The sequence below is a fragment of the Loxodonta africana genome, chromosome 5 (genome assembly GCF_030014295.1).
Source record: "Loxodonta africana isolate mLoxAfr1 chromosome 5, mLoxAfr1.hap2, whole genome shotgun sequence".
Classification (NCBI taxonomy): Eukaryota; Metazoa; Chordata; class Mammalia; order Proboscidea; family Elephantidae; genus Loxodonta; species Loxodonta africana.
This window is the reverse complement of record NC_087346.1, coordinates 75990146-76017028: the sequence shown is the minus strand read 5'-3', so window position 1 is coordinate 76017028 and position 26883 is coordinate 75990146. Positions and strand designations below refer to the sequence as shown.

At 38.8% G+C, this 26883-nt stretch overlaps 1 protein-coding gene across 1 annotated transcript in view; it reads left to right on the top strand.

Moving 5' to 3' along the window:
• FRAS1 (Fraser extracellular matrix complex subunit 1) overlaps positions 1–26883 on the top strand; it is a 524357-nt gene that overhangs the window by 343874 nt on the left and 153600 nt on the right. The window contains exons 29-31 of the mRNA XM_064285669.1: positions 123–449; positions 16964–17117; positions 23928–24106. Coding sequence (XP_064141739.1) covers positions 123–449; positions 16964–17117; positions 23928–24106 — 660 coding nt within the window. The remainder of the gene's footprint in view (positions 1–122; positions 450–16963; positions 17118–23927; positions 24107–26883) is intronic.

Below are 26883 nucleotides of genomic sequence, written 5' to 3'. Positions count from 1 at the left end.
GATTTCCTTAGGAAGCATAGAAATATCAGCCATATTACACACAACTGGGATCTAGTCCATCAAATTGTCCTTCTTTCCCTGCTGAATGACTCCTCTTTCCCTCCTTCCCTTCAACTCCACAGGCCCCCTATGTGCTGAGAAATGAAATCCTCCATATTAGCAGAGGAGAGAGTAGAAGCATCACCACCCAGCTGCTTGACATCCGAGATGATGACAACCCACAGGATGTGGTAGTCGAAGTGCTTGATCCTCCACTTCATGGCCAGTTGCTCCAAATGCTTCGGGCTCCCTCAGCCCCTATCTATCAATTCCGACTGGATGAGCTCTCTAGGGGCCTTCTCCACTATGCTCATGATGGCTCAGATAGCGTATCTGATGTTGCAGTCTTGCAGGTCAATGACGGGCATTCCTTCCAAAATATACTGTTCCACATTAAGACTGCACCCAAGGTAGGTGTCATTCCTAGAGCTACAGTTTTCTTGCACCTAAATGTGAAGTTTCATGTTGATATTATTTTTGCCGTATTCATAAAGTTAAGGTATGAGTAGTTATTTTTTTATTTGGGAGCCTGGCTGGTGCAAGTGATTTGTGATCAACTGCTAAAGCAGAGCTTGGTGATTCAAACCCATCCAGTGGCTCTGCAGAAGAAAAGTTTGGCAATCTGCTTCTGTAAAGATTCCAGCCAAGAAAACCTTACAGAGCAGCTCCACTCTGTGACACACGAGGTTGCCATAAGTTGGAAGCTGACTTGGTGACAGCTAACGACAACAATTCATTTATTCAAACATTTATTAAATACCTATTATGTAGCTGCTTAGGAAATTCAACGATTTATAGAACACAATCTCAGAGGGCATTATCTATTTTGTTCACCCTTGATTTGGAAGACCTGTCCCCAAGTTCTCTACAAAATGGGAAACTTTAGTTTTTTTGTGGGGTTACTGCATCATTATCTGCCGATCCTTATCTCCTGCCTAAGCATGACCATAAAGAATCAAGGGCATCCCTGTGCATCTCTGCCCTCTGAAACAGCTCATGAAGTATGAAGCTCAGAGTGAGGTAATTTTAAGAATCTAAAAGGATGAGTTCAGCCATTCTGTTGGCCAAACTGAAGTAGGGTGAGGGAACTCTCTCTTTTAGTAATCGTAAGGAGCCCTTGGCCTGGGGGATAGTAACCCACTAAAGAGCAGTGTTATCCTGTCTGAGTCATTCACATGGCCACCTTTGTATGTTTTTGCCATATCTATGTGAACCTTTACTGTTATTTACTTGATATTTTTCTTTAAATCCACTTACTTTTTTATTCTGACCTTATCGTAATAAATACTACCTTTGAAATCATGAGTTTAATATTTTATTATTTTTAGTGCCATAGTTATACTTTTTTTCTAAAATATCAAAATTAATGTGTAACCATTTTTTAAAAGTTCATCCTTGTACTACATAAAATGTTCTTGGATACCACTAATGGGATGGGTATCACACTTTGGAAAATACTGGATTAACCCGTACAAGACCAAAGAGACTTATTGAAAAACACTTTCAAGACCATTTATTACTTGATAATATTTCACTAGAAGTCCTTTTCTCAGTTGTAGGAAGAAAGACTGTTTCCCATGGTGGTAGATTGGAAAACTTAAAATTATTTTGAACTTTGCATTCCACATAGCAGTCCTTACTGAGGCGTCACTAATGATTAGCAGGAGAGATTGATTTGCTGAGGACAGTTTAGAAATCACTTGTCACTTTCACACCAGTGATCACTCAAAATTTGTGATTGATCACATGAAGGTGAACAGCTGTATCTGATATGGTCTGCTCACTAGTTTCTCAGTTTCTTGTCTGATTATTTTCTCCTGCTGGAAACAGTGATGGTGGCATGAGATAGATGGGAGTAAGTGAAGGCTGATTATGAGATAAAGTTGGCAGATGGCCACCTTCTAGCTAATCCTAATTATCACCCTCTTGCAATTGCCTTGGGAGATGAGGTTTAGTTCTGAAGAGATGAAGTCTAGACAGGCTCAGAAAGTTTTCCTCCTTCTTGGTTTCTTTCCAAAGGTTGCTACAGAATTTCAGTGCATTAGCAGCAGGCTTTCCTTTCATGGTTTTAATTTCCATGTTTGGAGCTCAATTCAGTGCATTACACAGTCATTTTGTGCAGGATGGCCCAAGGTTAGAGGGCATTTCTAGGATTTTAGCTGCTTTGACTAGTAAAACAGGAATATAGAATTTTAACTCATAAATAAGGTACAGAACTTGGGCATCCTTATGGTCCCTGTAACTTGTTATTTGTAATCTGCAGCTGAAGGGTCACAGCCGTGAAGACCCTGTGGAACATGGTTCTACTCTGCAACACATGGGGGTCCCCATGAGTTGGAATTGACTCAATGCCAACTCTTTTTTGCTATTGTTGTTTCATATAGGTATTTACCATGTTGCCAGAAAGTGAGTTTATATTGTCCCCCCCCACCCCTGTCCTGTCCCTCTATCCCCTGTAGTGCTCTGCTTGCCTGTCCATTAAAAAAAAAAAAAAAGGTGGCTGTAACTGGCTTCTAAGCCCATGAATTAGAATTATGAAACCAGTGACCAGAGCCTCAGCACCCATCGAGATGGGCTAATAATAAATTTGATGTTGTAATAATAATATTTTTAAAATATATACTATTTTTCCTTTTAGGAATTCAAACTACTTTTCCTTACATCTCTTCTACTGATCTTCACAATATTTTGGTGAATAAGATTAGAATAGAGGCTATATGACCTTATTTTTTTCTAAAGGAAATTCTATGAGTGGAAGTTTTTTGTTTTGTTTTTAACATTTATCGAACACTAGTGCTTGATGTGAATTATCTCACTTGATCTTCACAATCATTCTGTGATGTTTGCACTGCTATCTCCAATTTTCCAAAAGAGGAAACTGAAGCACAGAGAGATCTTAAAAAGTTCCTTTTCATTAAGGTATTTAGTGGTGCAGCTGTGATTTCAACTGAAGTGTATCTAGCTCCCCACACTTTAAAGGAGACTCTTTTCATTCTCACTTGTATTTTTCAGTGTTTTCATCCTATATATTTTTACTCTCACAGTGGACAGAATGGAGATAGAGCAATTTAGTGCTTTGCTCAATATCCTGTCCAAGCATACTGGGCCTGAACTCTCCCGAAATCTTACCTTTGGACTCATCACAGCTTGTTACAAGTGAGGCTATTTATAATCATAAGTCTCCTGGGGCCCAAGAAGACAAAATTGCCTCAATTGTTTTCGCTTCCAGTGGATGTGTAGTCAGACATGATTGATTTTATTCTAATAGCCATTTCTTAAGGTGGGGCATACATGTCCTTAACTGTGGGGTTATCTGTGGATTAGATTTGGAGTGAAGTTGATTACTGGTTAATGTCTAGCTGGTGGCTTACATGGAATGGCCAAGGGGCTTCAATATAATTCCTAGTGAATGAATATATAAATTAATCCTGATATTATTCAACAAAAAACTCAACCTGGCAAGATAGATGGGAAGAGAGGGAGGGAGCGATGAAGGGAGGAAAGAATAGAAAAAGGAAGCTTCGTGAGAGCAGGGACTGTGTCAGTTCTGTTCTCCTGAGCTGGGCACACCATAGGAGTTCAGTAGAATCTGGATGGATAGATGCATGCAGTAGGCTGAGTGAGGCCGGTGCTCCTATTCCTGCCTTCAGATAAATCTCTTTCATCATCTGAAAAGCCTCAGGGTGCCTCTGCTGACTCTGAGGTGGTCCATTCAGGACTATGTAGAAAAAAAATGTAGAGGAGCTGTCAATTCTACCCTTGCTTTTCAAGTTCTGCATCCATTCCCCCCAAACTTGTGTCTTTAACCTTAGTCTGGCAGTGAAAAACTTAACTGCACCCTCCGGGGTTCTACTGAGCTGCTAAGGAGAAAACAGAACTAGGACTGATGTTGAAACATGTTCTGTTGGGGGGAAGGAGGCAAGAGAAATCAAAAGATTAAAAAGTAATAAAGAATGCTTTGCTGAATAAGCTTTCATTAATTAGATGGATTACTAAACACAAGCCTGATAGAAATATGATTCTAAAGCAGTTCAGCATCTAATAAGGGTTGTAACGTGGGCAGGGAAAGGTCTTATTAGCGGGCTTCTCTCTATTGCTGGGCTTTCAAGGAATTTACCTTCTTTTTCATTAATTAAGGTGCCTCTGGAAATCATGCCTTTTTTCTACTTTGGCAATAAATCTGATGATCTTTTTGACCTCATTTGTTGTTGTTTGAGAAGTTGCTTTCTGCAACTGAGTAATGCTTTCATATTAAAAGCCCCCAAATATCCTGCTATGAACTGGATAGAAAATTCCTTTGCTGAGAGTCCTCTCTAGCTGTTTGACCTCGGTAAGGCTCGTGTGCAGCTAAAAGCCCTATTGTGTTTATCTTAATTTCATTAAAGTCTGACCTCTCATTGGTTGTCTTGGAGAGACACAGTTTGATAATAATGTTTATGAGAATTAAAGGTATCAACCAAACAAACAGAAACAAACTCTTTGCTGTCTAGTTGGTTCGAACTCACAGCGATTCTATAGGACAGAGTAGAACTGCCCCATAGGGTTTCCAAGGAGTGGTTAGCAGCTGAGCTCTTAACAATTTTACCACCAGGGCTCCTAGGTATCAACAGCATAAAAAATACTTATTTTTCTGAATAAGAGTCTGTCTGCCTTATAATTTTTTTTTTTTTTTGCCACATGTCACAATTTCACCTTCTTTGGTTGGCTTAGCTGGTTCAGTTTTGCACCTTTTAAGGTGCATTGCTTAGAGTATACATTCAGAAAATGTTGATTAAATATATATATTTAATAAATAACTATATATACATTAAAAAACAGTTGAAATCTATATGGAGAGAAGCTTCTATGTGATTCTTGACTCAAAGGGGCAAGCTTCTGAGGCTCCTGTTACTGCCACAATTGATAAAAACAAAAACAGTCCAATTATCTTTTCCTCTTTCTTCATCTTGGTAAATAGCATCTGAATTCCACCTTATATCTGCCATATGCACACACCATGATTATTCCTTAAAATCCACAGTGTCCTACACAATTAAATTAAAAAAGCTATGGCATGAACGAGCCCTTGAAAATTAAGGTATATTTTTATAGAATAAGTAAACGTGTTAGGGTTGCTGTTCTGTCCAACTATAATCTTGTTTTATTTAATGGAGTTTTAAAAAATATTTGATCATGAATATTTTGGTACAGAGTGGGGAGTCACCATCATTTCAGCTAAAACTTTATCATTTATGGCCAAACGTTTAAGTTTGGGGGGAAGTTTTCATTTTGTTTGTGGGATTTTCCCTCCAGTGGATGGGATGTGAGGCCCTTTATTCTAGCTTACAACATAAATATTTTTTACTTTAACAAACTTTATTACTGAAATTGTTATATGCCTATAAACTGCTAAAAGGGGATGTTTGGTAAAGTAGAAGTTAGAGAAAAGGAAGGAAACCCTCCATGAAATGGATTGAAAAGGTGGCTACAACGATGGGCTCAAACATACCAAGATTGTGAGGTGCAGGGCTGGGCAATGTTTCGTTCTGTTATAGGTAAGGTTTCCATGAGTTTGATTCGACAGCAACGAATAACACCTTCTGTGAAGGGAATTAGAAGAACTGTTTAATTTAAAACATTGTTTTGATCGTGCCTCCAGTTTCATTTGTTGTGACTTCATCGACTACTAATGTGGGTAGGACTCTAGAGAAGACATAAAACATCTGTAGGCTGGAGATTATTCAGCTGTTATTATGGTTAAATTCCTGAGCTTATTAGGAACATAAGCACTATAGTGCAGCCTCCTCCACTTCCAAAAAAAGAAAAAAAATTACAGGAAGATAAAGAAATTCCAAAATGTTAGAACCTTGGGAAAAATAGGTTAAAATTTGTTTGGTAACTATTGCAGAGCACAGAACGAAGGGAATACTCCCTCATTCATTCATTCTATGAAGCTGCATAACCCTAATACCAAAGCCAAGTAAAGATACCACAAAAAAAGGAAATTACAGACCAATATCTTTCATTAATATAGATGCAAAAATTCTAGCCAATAGAATTCAGCATCATGTAAAAAAAAAATAATACACCACAGCCAAGTGGGATTCATACCAGGTATTCAAGGATGGCTGAACATTAGAAACTCAATGAATGTAATAAACCACATGAACAGAACACAAGAAAGAATCAATAATCATCTCAATTGTTGTAGAAAAGCCATTTGATAAAGTCTAACATCCATTTCCTGATTAAAAAACAAAAAAAAACTCTGAGTAAAATAGGAATAGAAGGGAAATTCATCAGCATAACAAAGAGCATCTATATAAAACCAACAGCCAACTTTCTTAACAGACAGAGGCTGAATGCGTTCCCCCTGAGAATGGGAACAAGACAAGGATGCCCTTTATCACCACTCCTATTTAATATTGTTCTGGAAGTTCTAGCTAGAGCAATCAGGCATGAAAAGGAAATACAGGGCATACAAATTGGAAAGGAAGATGTAAAACTATCCCTATTTGCAGATTATATAATCCTATTTTTTTTATACCTAGAGAACTCCAAAGATTCCACAAGAAAACCACTGTAACTAATGGAAAAATTCAGCAGAGTAGCGGGATACCAGATCAACATACAAAAATCAGTGACATTCCTATTCACCACAAAGGGAACTTCAGAAAGGAAATCAGGAAAACAATACCATTTATAATAGCCCCTTAAAAAAATAAAACACTTAGGAATAAATCTATCCAGGGGCATAAAAGACCTATAGAAAGAAAAATACAAAACACTATTGCAAGAAACCAAAAGAGACCTGCATAAATGGAAAAACATATCATGCTCATGGATAAGAAGACTTAACATTATAAAAGCGTCGGTTCTACTCAAGACAATCTACAGACATAACACAGTTCTGATCCAAATACCAACAGAATTCTTTAACAAGATGGAAGAATAATCACCAACTTTGTATGAAAAAGAAAGAGGCCCCAGATAAGTAAAGCATTATTGAAGGAAAAAAAAAAAAAAAAAAAAGCAGGAGGTCTCACACTACTTGATTTAAGAACCTACTATACAGCCACAGTAGTCAAAACAGCCTAGTACTAGTACAATGACATACACATAGACCAATGGAACAGAATCAAGAACCCAGATGTAAATCCACTCACATATGGTCAGCTGATCTTTGACAAAGGGCCAAATTTCATTAAATGGGAGAAAAAATAGTCTTTTTAACAGATGGTGCTGGCAAAACTGGATGTCCATCTGTAGACAAATGAAACAGGATCCATACTTCACACCATACACAAAAACTAAAAATGGGTCAAAGATCTAAATATAAAACCTAGAAGGACACTAACTAGACAGTAGATAAGAATTATCTTAGTTGAAGGGAAGGACAATACACAATACAGGGGGAGTCAGCACAACTGGACTAAACCAAAAGCTAAGAAGTTTCCTGAATACAACTAAACACTTCAAGGGACTGAGTAGCAGCAGCAGGGGTCTGGGGACCATGGTTTCATGGAACATCTAGGTCAACTGGCATAACAAAGTTTATTAAGAAAATGTTCTACATCCCACTTTGGTGAGTGGTGTATTGAGTCTTAAAAGGTAACAAGCAGCCATCTAAGATACATCAATTTGTCCCAACCCACCTGGAGTGAAGGAAAATGAAGAACACCAAAGACACAGGAAAATATTAGCCCAAGAGACAGAAGGGGCCACATAAACCAGAGACTCCATCTGCCTGAGACCAGAAGAACTAGATGGTACCTGGCTACCACCAGTGACCACTCTGACAGGGAACACAACAGAGAGCCCCTGATGGAGCAGGAGAAAAGTGGGGTACAGAACTCAAATTCTAGTAAAAAGACTTAATTGTCTGACTTAGACTGGAGGGACCCTGGAAGACATGGCCCCTGGACTCTCAGCCCAGAACTGAAACCATTCCTGAAGCCAACTCTTCAGACAAAGATTGGACTGGACTATAAGACATAAAATGATACTCATGACGAGAGTGCTTCTTAGCTCAAGTAGATACATAAGACTAAATGGGCAGCTCCTGTCTGGAGGCAAGATGAGAAGGCAAAAAGGGACAGGAGCTGATTGAATAGACATGGGAAATCCAGGGTGAAAAGAAGAAATGTGCTGTCACATAAGGAGAGCAGCTAGGGTCACATAACAATGTGTGTTTAAGTTTCTGTATGAGAAACTAACTTGAACTGTAAGCTTTCACTTAAAGCACAATTAAAAAAACCCAAAAAACAAAAACCTAAAACAATACAGGTCATGGAAGAAAAAATAAGAACAACACTAAGGGCCCTGATACATGGCATAGATATAATGCAAACTATAATAATGCACAAACACCAGAAGATAACCTAGATAACTGGGAGCTTCTAAAAATGAAACACTTATGCTCATCAAAATACTTCACCAAAAGAGTAAAAAGAGAACCTACAGACTGGGAAAAAAATTTTGGCTACAACATATCCGATAGGTCTGTAGAATACTTCAACACCTCAACAACAAAAAGACAAATAAGTCAATCAAAAATGGGCAAAGGGTATGAAGAGACAGTTTACCAAAGAAGATATTCAGGCAGCTAACAGACACAGGAGAAAACGCTTGTGATCATTAGCCATTAGAGAAATGCAAATCAAAACTGCAGATACCGTCTCACTCACATTACTGGTGCTAATAAAAAATGAATAAATAAAAAATACTGCAGAGGTTTCAGGGAGATTGGAAATCTTAAGCATTGCCGATGGGAATACAAAATAGTATAACCACTATGCAAAACAATATGGCGCCTCCTTAAAAAGCTAGAAATAGAAATACTGTAGATCCAGCAATCCTACTACTAGGAATATATCCTAGAGAGGTAAGAGCTGTGACACGAATAGACACGTGCACACCCCTGTTCATTGCAGCATTATTCACAACAAAAAAACAACAAAAAGTTGGAAACAACCTAAGCACCCATCAGCAGATGAATGAGTAAACAAATTATGATACATACACACGATGGAATACTATGCAACAGTAAAGAACAATGATCAATCTGAGAAACATCACACAATATGGATGAATCTGGAGGGCATTATACTGAGTGAAATAAGTCAATCACAAAAGGACAAATATTGCATGAGAACACTATTATAAAAACCCAAGAAAAAGTTTACACACAGGAAAAAAAAAAAATTTGATGGTTACAAAGGAGAGGAGGGGGGAAGGGGAAATCACTAGATAGTAGGCAAGTGTTAACTTTGGTGAAGGGTAAGACAACACACAATATAGCACAGTTTGACTAAGGCAAAGCCTTGGAAACTTCCTAGACACATCCAAACACCTTGAGAGATCAAGTTGCTGGGGCTGAGGGCTAGGGACCATGGTCTTGGGGAACAGGTAGGCCAATTGGCATAACATAGTTCATAAAGAAATGTCCTACATCCTACTTTGGTGAGGAGCATCTTGGGTTTTAAAAGATTGTGAGTGGCTTTCTAAGATGCATTTATTGGTTCCATCCTGTCTGGAACAAAGAGGAATGAAGAAAACCAAAAACTGAAGGAAAGTATTAGTCCAGAGGACTAGTGGATCACACAAACTACTGCCTCTGCCAGACTGAGTCCAGAAAAACTAGACAGTGCCTGGCTACCACCACCGATGGTTCTGACAGGGATCACAGTAAAAGGTCCTGGACAGAACAGGAGAAAAATGTAGAACCAAATTCAAATTCACACGCACAACAGACCAGACTTACTGATCTGACAGAGACTGTTGTTATTGTTGTTGTTAGGTGCCATCAAGTCCGTCCCGATTCATAGAGACCCTTTGTACCACAGAATGAAACACTGCCTGGTCCTGCACCATCCTCACAGTCCTTGCCGTGCTTGCGCCCATTATTGCAGCCACTGTGTCAGTCCATCTTTGTTGAGGGTCTTCCTCTTTTCTGCTGACCCTGTACTTTATCAAGCATGATGGCTTTCTCCAGGGACTGATCCCTCCTGATAACATGTCCAAAATATGTAAGACACAGTCTTGCTATCCTTGCTTCTAAGGAGCATTCTGGTTGTATTTCTTCCAAAACAGACTTGTTCTTTTGGCAGTCCATGGTATATTCAATATTCTTCGCCAACACCACAATTTAAAGGTGTCAGTTCTTCTTCAGTTTTCCTCATTCATTGTCCAGCTTTCACATGCATATGATGCGATTGAAAATACCATTGCTTGGCTCAGGTGTACCTTAGTCTTCAAGGTGACAGCTTTGCTTTTCACCACTTTAAAGAGGTCCTTTGCAGCAGATTTACCCAATGCAATGCATCATTTGATTTCTTGACTGCTGCTTCCATGGGTAGACTGTAGGAACCCCCAAAACCATAGCCTCAGGACACCCTTTGAGTCAACTCGAAATGAGAAGAAACAGCTGCAAACATCCATTAATAATTGGAACCTGGAATGTACTAAGTATGAATCTAGGAAAATTGGAAATCATCAAAAATGAAATGGAACACATAAACATCGAATCCTGGGCATTAGTGAGCTGAAATGGACTGGTATTAGCCATTTTGAATCAGACAATCATATAGTCTACTATGCTGGGAATGACAACTCAAAGAGGAATGGTGTTGCATTCATCGTCAAAAAGAATGTTTGAAGATCTATCTTGAAGTACAACGCTGTCAGTGAAACAAGGAAGACCAGTTAATACGACTATTATTCAAATTTATGCACCAACTACCATGGTCAAAGATGAAGAAATAGAAGATTTTTATCAGCTGCTGCAGTCTGAAATTGATCGAACATGCAGTCAAGATGCATTGATAATTACTGGCGATTGGAATACGAAAGTTGGAAACAAAGAAGAAGGATCAGTAGTTGGAAAATACGGCCTTGGTGATAGAAACAATGCTGGAGATCAAATGATAGAATTTTGCAAGACCAGTGACTTCTTCATTGCAAATACCTTCTTCCACCAACATAAACGGTGACTATACACATGGACCTCACCAGATGGAACACACAGAAATCAAATTGACTGCATCTGTGGAAAGAGACAGTGGAAAAGCTCCATATCATCAGTCAGAACAAGGCCGGGGCCAACTGTGGAACAGACCATCAATTGCTCATATGCAAGTTCAAGCTGAAAGTGAAGAAAATCAGAGCAAGTCCACGAGAGCCAAAATATGACCTTGAGTATATCCCACCTGAATTTAGAGATCACCTCTAGAACAGATTTGACACATCTAACACTAGTGACCGAAGACCAGACGAGTTGTGGAATGACATCAAGGACATCATCCATGAAGAAAGCAAGAGGTCACTGAAAAGAAAGAAAAGACCAAGACGGATGTCAGTGGAGACTCTGAAACTTGCTCTTGAAGCTCGAGCAGCTAAAGGAAAAGGAAGAATTGATGAAGTAAAAGAACTGAACAGAAGATTTCAAAGGGCCTCTCGAGAAGACAAAGTATTATAATGACATGTGCAAAGAGCTGGAGATGGAAAACCAAAAGGGAAGAACACACTCGGCATTTCTCAAGCTGAAAGAACTGAAGAAAAAATTTAGGCCTCGAGTTGCAATAGTGAAGGATTCCATGGGGGAAAATATTAAACGACACAGGAAACATCAAAAGAAGATGGAAGGAATACACAGAGCCATTATATCAAAAAGAATTAGTCAATATTCAACCATTTCAAGAGGTGGCATATGATCAGGAACCGATGGTACTGAAGGAAGAAGTCCAAGCTGCTCTGAAGGCACTGGCGAAAAACAAGGGTCCGGGAATTGATGGAATATCAATTGAGATGTTTCAACAAACAGATGCAGTGCTGGCGGTGCTCACTTGTCTATGCCAAGAAATATGGAAGACAGCTTCCTGGCCAACTGACTGGAAGAGATCCTTATTTATGCCTATTCCCAAGAAAGGTGATCCAACCAAATGTGGAAATTATAGAACAGTATCATTAATATCACATGCAAGCAAAATTTTGCTGAAGATCATTCAAAAATGGCTCCAGCAGTATATTGACAGGAAACTGCCAGAAATTCAGGCCGGTTTTAGAAGAGGACGTGGAACCAGGGATATCGTTGCTGATGTGGGATGGATCCTGGCTGAAAGCATAGAATACCAGAAGGGTGTTTACCTGTGTTTTATGGACTATGCAAAGGCATTTGACTGTGTGGATCATAACAAACTATGGATAACACTGCGAAGAATGGGAATTCCAGAACACTTAATTGTGCTCATGAGGAACCTTTACATAGATCAAGAGGCAGTTGTTCAGACAGAACAAGGGGATACTGATTGGTTTAAAGTCAGGAAAGGTGTGTGTCAGGGTTGTATTCTTTCACCGTACCTGTTTAAAAATAAGAGAACCCGGACTATATGAAGAAGAACGGGGCATCAGGATTGGAGGAAGATTCATTAACAACCTGCATTATGCAGATGACACAACCTTGCTTGCTGAAAGTGAAGAGGACTTGAAGCACTTACTAATGAAGATCAAAGACCACAGCCTTCAGTATGGATTACACCTCAACATAAAGAAAACAAATATCCTCACAACTGGACCAATGAGCAACATCATGATAAATGGAGAAAAGATTGAAGTTGTCAAGGATTTCATTTTACTTGGATCCACAATCAATACCCATGGAAGCAGCAGTCAAGAAATCAAAAGACGCATTGCACTGGGCAAATCTGCTGCAAAGGACCTTTTCAAAGTGTTGAAGAGCAAAGATGTCACCCTGAAGACTAAGGTGCACCTGACCCAAGCCATGGTATTTTCAATCTTGTCATACGCATGTGAAAGCTGGACAATGAATAAGGAAGACTGAAGAAGAGTTGATGCCTTTGAATTGTGGTGTTGGCGAAGAATATTGAATATACCATGGACTGCCAAAAGAACGAACAAATCTGTCTTGGAACAAGTGCGACCAGAATGCTCCTTAGGGGCAAGGATAGCGAGACTGCGTCTTACATACTTTGGACGTGTTGTCAGGAGGGATCAGTTCCTGGAGAAGGGCATCATGCTTGCTAGAGTACAGGGTCAGCAGAAAAGAGGAAGACCCTCAACGAGGTGGATTGACACAGTGGCTGCAACAATGAGCTCAAGCATAATGATTGTAAGGATGGCTCAGGACCGGGCAGTGTTTCGTTCTGTTGTGCATAGGGTCACTATGAATTGGAACCGACTCGATGGCACCTAACAACAACAGGACACCCTGATAACTCAGAACTGAAACCACTCTCAAAGTCTACTTTTCATCCAAAGATTCAACCAAAAACCAAACTAACTGCCATTGATTCCGTTCTGACTCATAGCGAACCTATAGGATGGAGTAGAACTGCTCCACAGGGTCTCCAAGGAGCAGCTGATGGATTAGAACCGTCGACCTTTTTGTTAGCAGCTGAACTCTTAACCACTGTGCCACCAGTTGAGTGACACATGTGAGGAATGTGCTTCTTAATTCAAGCAAGTATATGAGACCAAATGGGCAACACCTGCCCAAAAATAATGACAAGAAGGCAGGAGGGAATGGGAAAACTGGATGAATGAACACAGGGAACCCAGGGTGGAAAGGGAATGGGCAAGAATGCTGACACAGTGCGGGGGTTGCAAGCAATGTCTCAAAACAATTTGTGTGTAGATTTTCAAATGAGAAACTAATTTGTACCGTAAACTTTCACCTAAACAACAAATATATACAGGTATGTGTATATATATGTATATATATATATAAAATATATACGAATCACATAAATTTTGTTGTCATTTGGCTTTTTGTACTACTTAGCTGTAGAAAAATGGCTTATAGCCTTCTACTAGTCTATTCTTGGATTTTCCCAGTCCCCAAAGGAAACAATAGAAAACCCATCTTCATCATCATGAGTGGATAAATTATACTTATTTTCCTTGGATAGTAAGTGTTGTCTCTTTGTTTTTAAATACTATAAAGAAATAACCAAGGCAGCACCCCCATCATTTGCCATTGAGTCCATTCTGATTCCAGGTAACACCATGTGTGTCAGAGTAGAACTGTTCTCCATAGGGTTTTCGGTGGCTAATTTTTCAGAAGTAGAGTGCCGGGCCTTTCTTTTGAGGCATCTTTGGGTAGACTCGGACCTTCAGCCTTTTGGTTAGCAGCTGAGCATGTTAACCATTTGCACCACTCTGGAATTCCAAATGAAGAAACAGGCACGTATTGTGTTCTGTTGTAAATGTAGATATTCTAAAAGGCCGCCTGTGGGTTTTCAGGGTTGCCACAAGAACCATCATGATTTCTACCCTGGGCCGAACTTCTCATACTTAAGTTGTCGCCATATCATTTGCGGATCTTGTTCAAATGCAGGTTCTGATTCAGCAGCTCTGGGGTGGGGCCTGAAATTCTGAACTTCTAATAAATTTCAGTTGCTGCTAGTCCTGGAACATTTTGAGTAACGAGGAGTGCTGTCTCCTAGAAGTTATGCTCAAACAAGAATACAGAGAATCTGATTGATAAAGCGTAGCCAAGATGGAGAAGCAGTGAGAGAGCTGTGTGGGGCCCTGCATTCAGGTTAAAAAAAAAAAGAGTACTTACGTGCCTGGAATGGGAAAACCCACATAGCCTCTTCAGTTCAGTAACATAGTTGTTGGTGTATGACTGATCTCTGTAACCATAATCTAAGTTGACTAGGCTACTGCTATTAGAAAGGCCTCTAGCAACTAAGAAACCTGGACCCAAGTGTATCATGTTATATAAACCTGCTAGAGGAGTTAATAGGGCCTTCTTTTCCTCCAGAATTCTGGGAGATAATATGCAAAGTTTCTGACACACTTTTGATGTTTTTGTAAATGATCTGCTATAGCAATTGGGATAGAAAATTCTCTGGGATTTTGCTGCCCGGCACCAATTAGTATTGAAAGTGCCTTTGCCACTTATGTCAGGCACTGTTTGATTCGGTTTCCTGGAGTATGTGGTGAAAACAGCCACAACTGCCTCCTGGGAGAGGTAAATGCCCAAGTGCCCAGTGACTGCAGAGGAATCTTTGTTGTCTTCGGTTCTGAAATTTTCTCCTCCTGGAAGTGCCGCTTCCTCTGTCCTGTTTATTGACATATTTGAAAGTAATAACAACCAGGCCTTTGAACCGTTTTGAACTGGTTCAGTCATGGCTGGTGTAGCAAAATCAAAACAGACCCAAATTATTAAAATTTGTGTGAACCAGAATGGGAAGAATTACGGCTCAAAGCCATGGAATAGAAGACTTGGAAGAGCCCTTTCAGGAACCTGATGCAGGAGATTGAATTATTGGCAGGACTGAGGAGAGTGACACACATTCAGAGCAGTGCCATCAGCCATCATCCTTGAGTGGGGCACTGCTGTTTCCAACTCTGCCGGTCAGGAGATTTGGTTGTTATGCAGTGTGCACGTTGTCCTTGTTTTCTAACAGGGAGATTAAGTTTCTAGCAGGGTTTCAACCATAATTTTTTCCGTTCCAGTTCACCCACATTTTAAGAATTCAGGTTTGTTCTGATTTCACTTTGTTGGCCGTGACTAAACTGAAAAGAACAAGTTTGAAGCCCTGATAATAGTAATTTAGAAAAGTGTCCCTCCTGAAATGCCCTATTTTTAAAAATCAGATTTATTGATTTTTAAAGTATAGAAACTGAAAACTGAATATTCGCAGCCTTCTTAATCTTATTCTGCAGAAAATACCAATTATGAGACTTGGGAAGAGGGTGTGCACCTCACAAATCAGGAATGGCAGTGCTTTTTAATGATATTAGTTGAGCAATTAAAATAGTTGCCTTCTCAGGAGTGCTAAATAGATGATTTCTTCCAGGCAGCTACTCCCAGCTGTTGTTTCTAAAGCTTCACTTCCAATTAGCTACAAGGCCTGTCAATTCTGCCTCTGTAGTGTGTCTAGAATTGGTTTCTAACTCTTCATTCCCACTGCAGTTACCTTCTCATAGGCCCTCTCCTTCTCTCACCCAAGCCATTATAAGAACTTGTTAAATGGTTTCTACAGCTCCAGGTTCATCTCAGCTCTATCTCTTGCCACTGGAGTCTCTCTAAAACCGAGACTCCATCATCCCATTCCCTTCCCCGAAGACTCATGTTGACTTTACAGTCAGTGCCTATAAGATAAATGGAAACTTTTAACCTAGCTTCGATTTCCTACTAGCCTCTTTTAAGATACTGTCACTTTTTTACCACCGCCCCCTCCAGATTCCATAAGTTCTACTTAGACATTTTGTTAAACACACCTTATATTGTCTAACATCTTTGCCTTTGCTAATGCTAAGCCCTCTGCCTGGGGTCTGTTGCTCCCCCTAGTCTACCTAGAAATTCCCCATTGTTTTCATTTAAGATTAAAATCAAATGAAAACCTTCTTGAGACTTCCTCCAAAGAGGAACCCTCTGTTTTCCTCTGTACTCCCAGAGCACTTTGGTCAGGCTTCTGATAGGAAATTACTTGTGATGCAGCCTAATTATTTATATGGCTGACTTTACTGCTACCCTTAAAGTTCAGAAGCTGAGGTCTTCTTCAACCAGCTTTATACATCCCAGGCCTCTAGCAAAAGAGGTGCCCTATAATAGGTACTTAATGAATGTTTCTTGAATGTGGGTGGATAGGGAGGATGGAAGGACAGGTAGATGGGCAAATAAAAGAAAGAAATAGGAGGATTTAGTCTTCCAGAATGAAATTATTCGCTTATGATAAAGTAAAAGAAATAGCAGGGTGTATATTTACATGTACACAGATGTACAAACATATGTATATGCATATTTCTGCACATGATACACACATATGACATACATGTAGTGTGATTCTAAAGCTATGAATCTCTCCTACTTATTGGATGGTCTTTAGCAACAATTGGACCTGATAACTTAAATTTTTAAGGGCTGGTATTTTCTTATTTTGCTTGAACCTAATTCTGCGCTCTTTCCTTATTCTAGAATGATGGAGGTCTTCAGCTTGTGGCTAATTCAATGGTGTGGGTTCCAGAAGGAGGCATGCTGCAGATTACCAACAGAATCTTACAGGCCGAAGCTCCAGGTGTCAGCGCCTCAGAAATCATCTACAAAATCACACAAGACCACCCCCAATTTGGTAACTCTTTTTCCCCCGGGCATGATTTCATCATTGCATTTAGCTGTCTTGAATTATTACAGCTTTCACACAATGCCACACAGCAGGGTTGTGATTCCAATGAGCTTAACTTTCCAATACCTTGCATACCCTCTTACAAACAGAATAATCATAATAACTATCACATGGTACACATATAGAAAACCATTTCATTTAAATTTCAAAACAACTTTATTTTACAGATAAGAAAATTGAGGTAAAGTAGCTTGCTAGGTGGGTGGGTATAGTTTGCTGTTATGCTACTATATGTCAGTTTAATTCTGAAGCTCAGGCTTCTAAACTCCATCTTATATCCCTCCCAGAACAACACTAGACTTCTTGATGAGACTTGTTTTAAAACATTATATAAAACATTTTTCAAGATCTTCATTGTTGCTGTCACTTTCAGCAAGATCATGGAATAAGATAACCTGAAAATTTTTTACATCATCACCTAAAATTACTGGAAAAAATGTAATAAAAATTATAAGGTGTTCATAGGTGACCTCCTATGAATAGAAGGAAATCTCCAGGGGCTGGAACAGAAAGCTAGTATGCGCATGAGCTAATGGCGTAGCTTCCCTGAGAGGGGTTGTGTGTGTCTCGGGTGGTTGGGTCTTATTGCCCATGAAGAGAGGAGGTAGGGAGTTGAAACTAAGATCCTGCATAAAGCCAGGACTCTGAAAGACATACCTTCAATTAGAGGGGCGGAATAGAGTATAAAGAGCTCACTAGAATAGAGAGATGACAAAGAAATCTGCCTGTCTTCGCCAGGGTTCAGAGCAGAGGAAAAAGCCTACTGAGAAATCAACACTTCAGGTCCGTTTCTCTTTCAGATGTAGGACTGAAATTACACTACGTGAATGATCTGAGAGTCCCAAAGCTGAGATGTTAATATGTAAATTAATTTCGGTGATACTCCTTGGGTTCCTGGCAGAAACTAATAGAAACCTCTGTAAGAGGTCTACCCTCAACCAGGCCACACAGGATTCTCAGACAAAGCTTCACTGAAGATTAGGTCAGAATTTAAAATTACAGAACCCATGAAGAAACAATAACCATAACCAAACAAATAGCAAGATTAAAATTTCAAGCATTTCAAATAAAGGAACAACCTCATAGAAACTATGAAATAAGCATATTTAAAATGATTGAAGACATAAAAGAAATTGAAAATATGGGAAAGAACAAAATGCTATAAAAGGTAAAAGAATAAGCAGGTTTTTTAAAAGAACCAAATAGGTAATCTAAAAAGGAATTATAATCATCAAAAGTGAAAATCCACTGGACAGGTTGAATAGCAGAGGTGTAACTTTTTTTTTTTTTTTCCCTCTGTCAGATTTTTAAAATTAAATATTTTCTGTAGTGAGAAAAAAAATGACTTTTGTACAATATAAAAGTAATTCTATGTGCAATAACCATAAAGACATTAAAAGCATAATCTAGTCAAGAATTGATATTATTGAAACAGTCAGTCTAGCTGTGTGGTATAACTTATGATAGCTTAATAACGTTGAGTAAGTCAAGTGTTCCCCCTTGAGTCATAGATTTCTTTGAGAAGTTAGGGTAGATATTTTTCATAACTTTTAATTTTAAATATACTGAAAAATTACAAAAATAGTACAAGGGTTTCCTAAATACCCTTTAATCCAACTTTCCCTAATGTTAACATCTTATGTAACCATCGAGCAATTATTGAAACCAGAAAATTAACATTGATACAGTAATACTATTAATCAATTCACAGACCTTATTCAAATTTTGCCTGTTTTCCCAGTAATGCCCTTTTTCTGATCCAATCCAAGACCCCACATTGTATTTAATTGTCATGTCTCCTTTGTTTTCTCCAATCTGTGACAGTTACTTTGTGACTTTGACACTTTTGAAAAGTACTGGTCAGATATTTGTAGAACATTCTTCAATTTGGATTTGCCTGATGATTTCTCATAATTAAATTAAGGTTATACTCTCTTGGCAAGAACATACAGAAGTGATATTGTGCCCTTACTCAGTGTATCATATCAAGATGTGCGTGATGTCACTGTGTCTTATTACTGGTAATGTTAACTTTTGTTAAATTGGTGACTGCCAGGTTTCTCCATGTAAAGTTACTGTTTTTCCATTTGCAATTAATCCTCTTTTTCATCATACTTTCTTTCATCTACTGGTTTTATGCTAGATAATTTTTAAGTCCTTTCAGCTCTAAAAATCTGTGACTCCTTTGATGTATTAAATTCTCTACCTTTATCTTGCTAATTGAAAGCCAGAAAATTAAGCTCCAGAATTTCCTAAAGACTGGCCAGTATTCCATTATGTAGTAAACTTAACAATCCTAATTTAAATGGTTTTTAAGCACAGTCTCCCTTTTCAGTTTGATAAATGCAATGTAGGCTTGATTGTGACCCATTCCTGCTATAACTCTTTTAATTAACTTCTTCCTAGGAGTGTAATCCTCTTTCTATGCGTCCAGAGCTCCCTATTAGTAATAATCAAATCACATTAGCCTCAGGAACCATTCAAGAGTGAAAAAGGTGGTGGGAACTAGAAGGCCACTTGCCACAAATATACTTATATCCATCTATCCCAATGATGAGAATTTGTGGAGACCTTACCTCATGGTCACTCCAGCTATGATATATTCTCTTGCCACTTTAGAATGTTCAGATTGGGCTTTAGACTTTGTGTGAAGAGCTGACCTTGGAACAGAACCAAATGTAAATTGCTTGAATAGTATGTGCATAAAGGAGCCGAGTTCAACCACTTGCAGACTCACCACTGTTTTAAAATGTAAGTTTAGACAAGTTGATTGATTCTTGCAGCATTAACTTCTTCATAGTTTTATAATAAATTTAATGAGATGGTTTTAATGAAATCATATCTGGAGTGTCATTTATGGGAGAATCTGACTCAGTCCAACACTGCCAACTCTAAATTATTTAGCATAGTGTAAGACAGATTTAATACAGATTATATCAATCCCAAAATAATTCATGGAGATTCAAATATGATTCCAATTCTTAATAAAACCACACCTCATGATGACCCCATGTGTTTACAGAGCAGAACTGCTCCATAGAGTTTTCTTGGCTGTAATCTTTATGGAAGCAAATCACAAGGCCTTTCTTGGATGGCACTACTGGGCAGGTTTGAACCACCAACCTTTAGGTTAGTAGCTGAGCACAAACCGTTTGCACCACCCAGGGACCTTCAATTCTTAATATCTGTTATATTTTTCTTTCAGAATTCTTGGTTAAGATATAGATTTAGTTATAAAGGAAATCCCATACAGAGATCGTTTTCTATTTTTTGAACTTGGATTTTCAGATATTTAACGCGTCATCTCCTTGAATTGGTCATATATTATTGCAAAAGTAGAAGTACAATACTACACAAAAGCTTAGCCCTCACATCTCTGGGGCAAACCCCAGAAGATACTGCTATTTCTCCCTGCCTCTTGAGGTGTCACAAAGGCACATTATTTCAAAATGTCTGGTACTACACCACCAGAGATGTCCTCAAGCCTTATAGACTCTATATTCTGATCATATATGTTCTGTATTCTAAATTGGTTCATGCTATTTACCTACTTAAAATCTCTTAGTGGCTCCCAGTCGTTTATCGGTGGGGAAGGGATAGTTCCATCTCCTTAGCAAGGCATATAAGACTTTTCACAGTCTGACTCCAACTCACTTTTCAAATATTGTTTCCAAATAGCCTGTTCACCTATCTCCCTTCCCCAGCTCGTTTATTATTTCTTGTCTGGTCCATTAGATTGTAAGAACCTGCTCTTCAAGGGTAGGAACTGTATCTTGCCCATCTTTGAATCCCCGACACCCGAAGGACCTAGAATAGTAATGAGCACCTAGTAGGTACCCAATGACTAATTGTTGAGTTGACATTAATGAAACCAGCCAATATCTTACGATTCTGTTGATTTGCAGAGCATGGCAGTAATTTTTTCTTTTTATCTGAAAAATAGGTTTATCTCTTTAGGTCTTATTAGGAAAACTCTGCTTAGTTTTTCTGTTATGAAGCAGAATAACTAGGTAATAGGCATTTGAATATTTTCTTTCCTTCTACTCTGAATTTTCATTGTGAAAATTCCCTTTCAAAATATTTGCAACTATACGCACATTCATAAGCAGTCCACATCCTGGAAAACCATGTTTATTAACAGCATCTTATGAATAGAAGTTCAACCAGAGAGAGATGGGTAGTAGAATTTGTGACTTAGGTTCAAATTAGAAATAATGTAAGAAACCAGGGTGAGTTGATTCAACACATGACTGTATAAAGGGAGTACTGGTGCTTTCTCTTACTTCGGTGTTTCATCACTATCCAGGATATTATGCTCATTTTAGATGCAAATTTAGTATATATAAATATTAGAATGAGTATTTACTTTGAGTAAAAAAAAAAAAATCTCTAGGATAAACAAAAATGAGCTATCAATTGCTTAATGTGTCTACTGTATTAAGATCTGAGTATCCCTCTACAGAACATTTAAAAAATACACACAGACTCTCTCACACACATATATGAACACACACTTCCTTCCTCTCACTGTGTGAGTGGGAGGGAGGCTGCTTTCAGATTTATTTTTAGATACATTGTCATGAGGACATGGCTTCTGTTTTCAACAGTTCATTCTTCTGTTTGGTCTTCACTTGAAGGCATATTCTCCTTGTGAAATTTTAATTGTTTCTTTATATGTGATCTCATTTTAAGAAGATCGTAGCTTCAGGGGAAGAATAAGCATTAGAAACAGATTTTTGCTGTTTAGATTTAGATTTCTTTGTTTCAATTCTAATAAAGTTTAAAGAATGAAGAAGGAAAAAACATGAGCATAAATTAACAGGGTAAATATTGATTTCTACTCATTACCAGTAGTGATGGGTAACAGAGCTTCATGACCAAAAACACTAGCACCAGAGCCAAATCCCAGCCCTTCCACTTACTATTTGTGGCAAGTTATTGAACTTCTCTGAGCCTAAAGAACTTTGTAAAATAGGCATGATAATAGCATCATTCAGAAGGATTAAAAAAACATAATGATTTTTTTTTTAATGATAAGGACGACCAACATTCTCATTAAGCCCCTGTGAGGCACGTTCTATTATTCTGGTTTATAAATGAGCCCACAGGGCTTAAGTGAGCCCTGATGTCACAGTGGTTAAAGTGCTCTGCTGCTAACCGAAAGGTCGGTGGTTCGAACCCACTAGCTGCTCCGCGGGAGAAAAATGTGGCAAACTGCTTTTGTAAAGATTACAGCCTTGGAAACCCTATGAGGCAGTTCTGCTCTGTCCTATAGGGTCACTGTGAGTCAGAAATGACTCAATAGCAATGAGTTTTTGGATTCAGGGCTTGAGTAAGCTCACACAGCTGCAAGGGGTGGAGCTGGGTTTGAACCACCATGTAAAGTACTTTGAACAGTGCCTGCCATATGCATTCGAGTGTTAGCTGTTATTATTTTCATTGTACATAATTCTCCTGGGAATAACTTTTTCTGTATATTTTTTAAAATTTTCCATTGTGTTTATACCAAAGACTTCCTGGCTAAGAACATTTTCTATTACATGGAAAGTTGTAGGAAGAAACGAATACATTCAGTGCCCAGTATTTGAGTATTTGTGTACAGTGTTCACTACTGTTTAGGTCTCCTTATCCACTTTTAATGGATACAAATCAGTAACTTCATACATTAAGTTGCCCTTGAATGACTTTTAGCTCTTTCAACTGTGAGATTGGAATTCTGTGTCTAAAGGTTGATTCAATGATATCTGTTGAATTCTGTGTTAAAACTCTCCTCACCTTACACAGTGGCGTCGCTGGGGTTTGTGTCATGCAGTGCAGTAACTCATAGTGTCACTCCCCAATGGACCACCTCCTGTATCAGACCAGACAGAATTCTTAGTAATGTTTTTTGTGCTAATGTTACTCGTAATTCATAAGTCCATATATAGCTCCTTCTTTTCCTTTAGTTACTACTTTAGTCTCAAAAAAGTTGTTGGTGTAGGTTCACAAATACTAATCACCACAATATTGCCGCTAAAACACCAGAAAATTTGACAAAATCAGCACCTATTAAAAAACACTGGCACCACAAAAACAACAGCTCATGCTTGTAGCATGCGCAGATGAAACCACATGACTCGAAGTGTCATTGTAATTGGGTGATGATAATGACAGCTCTGACGGGAGGGCATTAGAAAATTCAAAAAGTAAATGAGCCCAGAGTTTTAGCCTTGTAGGTATGTTGATACATGTAAGCTGGGCTTAGGAAAAATGTTTTGGTTGTTATAACTAACTACAAGAATATTCCTCTAAAAAATAATAAATTTCTGCTGAAACGCTGCACAAAAATATTATAGACAGTCATTTTAGTGTCACCCTCTCTGACATTGTCACCCAGGGTGGTCCACACCCCTTGAGCCCCCCAAGTGATGCTACCAATCTTACATTAAAACAAAGAAGTACCATATTTTATGCAAATAGCACACGTTATTTGTCAACCATGCCCTCTCCACCTACAAGTATTTTCATGAGCGCACTATGCCAGGTTTTTTACATGCTATAAAAAAATTAGCATAACGCTTGACTATGAAAATACTGGGGGGGAAGGTGTGGTTGGCAAGCAAATGTAGAAGGTGTGTGTTATTTGCTTAAAAATACAGCATATCATTTCTTATCTGATAGAGAAAGAGATGTGGTAGGTTTGTGGAAAGGAGAATGATGGTACTCACTTATTTTTTCCAGGGATCTTTATTAACTGTGTGGCCTGTTTTCTCCTAGGGGATGTGGTCCTTCTGGTTAATATGCCTGCAGACAGTCCAGCAGATGAAGGGCAGCACCTGCCTGATGGGAGGACAGCAACCCCCACCAGTACCTTCACCCAGCAAGACATCAATGAAGGCATCATATGGTACAGGCACTCGGGGGCCCCAGCCCAAAGTGACTCCTTCCGCTTTCAGGTACCCTTCATTTCATGATCTTTCTGATGCCTGAACAGTATGATGGAAACCATCACCATTATTTATAAATGCCTTGGGTAATTTTCTGCAGTAATCTGGAATTCATGTTTGGGAGAAGAAAAATATAATTAATTGTACTGAGAGATTTTTTTAATCTGTCCGTTTAGATTTACAGATATCTCCACAAGCAGTCTTCTCAAACTGCCCTTTGAAATCTTCTGTTCAGCTCTTTTACTTCATCATATCTTCCTTTTCCTTTAGTTACTCGGCATTCAAGAGCAAGTTTCAGAGTCTCTTCTGACATCCATTTTGGTCTTTTCTTTTTTTCCTATCTTTTTAATGACCTCTTGCTTTCTTCATGTATGATGTCTTTTGATATCATTCCGCAACTTGTCTGTCCTTCCAGTCATTAGTGTTCAGTGCGTCAAATCTATTCTTGAGATGGTCTCTAATTTCAGGTGGGATATCCTCAAGGTCGTACTTTGGCTCTCATGGACTTGTTCTAATTTTCTTCCATTTCAACGTGAGCTTGTATATGAGCAATTGATGGTCTGTTCCACAGTTGACCCCTATCCTTGTTCTGACTGATGATATGGAGCTTTTCCACTGTCTCTTTCCACAGATGTAGTTGATTTGATTGGTGGGTATTCCATCTGGTGAAGCCCATGTGTATAGTAGCCATTTATGTTGTTGAAAAAAGGTATTTGCAATAAATAAGTCATTGGTCTTGCAAAATTCTGTCATGTGATCTCTGGCATCATTTCTGTCACCAAGGCCATATTTTCCAACTACCAATCCTTCTTCTTTGTCTCCAACTTTCACATCCCAATCACCAGTAATTATCAGGGCATCCTGATTGCATGTTTGCTCAATTTCAGACTGCAGAAGTTGGTAAAAATCTCCAATTTCTTCATCGTTGGCTCGAGAAGACCAAGTAAAGTATTATAATGGCATGTGCAAAGACCTGGAGGTAGAAAACCAAAAAGGAAGAACACACTCAGCATTTTCAAGCTAAAAGAACTGAAGAAAAAACTCAAGCCTCAAGTTCCAATATGGAATGATTCCACAGGGAAGATATTAAATGATACAGAAGGCATCAAAAGAAGATGGAAGGAATATACAGAGTCACTATACCTAAAAGAATTCGTCAGTCTTCAACCATTTCAGGAGGTAACATATGATCAGGAACCAACAATACTGAAGGAAGGAATCCAAGCAGCACTGAAGGCACTGTTAAAAAACAAGGCTCCAGGAATTGACAAAATACCAATTGAGATGTTTCAACAAATGAATGCAGCACTGGAAGTGTTCACTAGTCCATGCTAAGAAATTTGGAAGACATCTTCCTTGCCAACTGACTGGAAGAGATCCATATTTATGCCTATTCTGAAGAAAGGTGATTCAACCAAATGTGGAAATTATCAAACCATATCATTAATATCACATGCAAGTAAAATTTGCTAAAGGTCATTCAAAAGTGGCTGCAGCAGTATATGGACAGGGAACTGCCAGAAATTCAAGGTGAAACCAGAGATATCATAGCTGATGTCAGATGGATCTTGGCTGAAAGCAGAGAATACCAGAAAGATATTTACCTGTGTTTTATTGACTATGCAAAGGCATTTGACTGTGTGGATCATATCAAATTATGGATAACACTGTGAAGAATGGGAATTCTTGAACTTTTAATTGTGCTCATGAGGAACCTATACATAAATCAAGAGGCAGTCATTCAAACAGAACAAGGTGATACTTTGTGGTTTAAAGTTAGAAAAGGTGTGCATCAGGGTTGTATCCTCTCACCATTCTTATTCAATCTGTATGCTGAGCAGATAATTCGAGAAGCTGGACTATATGAAGAACAGGGCATCAGGATTGAAGGAAGACTCATTAACAATGTGTGTTTTGCAGATGACACAACTTTGCTTGCTGAAAGTGAAGAGGACATGAAGCACTTACTGATGAAGGTTGAAGACTATATCCTTCAGTATGGATTACACCTCAACATAAAGAAAACAAAAATCCTCACAACTAGACCAATAACCAACATCATGATAAATGGAGAAAAGATTGAAGTTGTCAAGGGTTTCATTTTACTTGGATCCACAGTCCACACCCACGGAAGCAGTAGTCAAGAAATCAAAAGACGCATTGCATTGGGCAAATCTGCTCCAAAAGACCCCTTTAAAGTGTTGAAAAGCAAAGATGTCACCTTGAAGACTAAGGCACGCCTGACCCAAGCCTTGGTATCTTCAATTACCTCATATGCATGTGAAAGCTGGACAATGAATAAGGAAGAACAAAGAAGAATAGATGCCTTTGAATTGTGTTGTTGGTGAAGAATATTGAATATACCATGGACTGCCAAAAGAACGAACAAATCTGTCTTGGAAGATGTACCCCCAGAATGCTCCTTAGAAGCAAGGATGGCGAGACTATACCTCACGTACTTTGGACATGTCATCAGGAGGGATCAGTCCCTGGAGAAGGACATCATTCTTGGTGAAGTAGAGGGCCAGAGAGAAATAGGAAGGCCCTCCACAAGTTCGATTGACACAATGGCTGCAACAATGGGCTAAAGCAAAGCAATGGTTGTGAGGATGGCACAGGACTGGGCAGTATTTCATTCTGTTGTACATGAGGTTGCTATATAAGTTGGAACCCATTTGACGGCACCTAACAAAAACAACAACCACAAGCAGTCATTGCACAGTAGAGAGTTTTGTGTTAGATTATGGCTGAAGTGTTCAGAAAAATTTACCTTAAAATACCATACG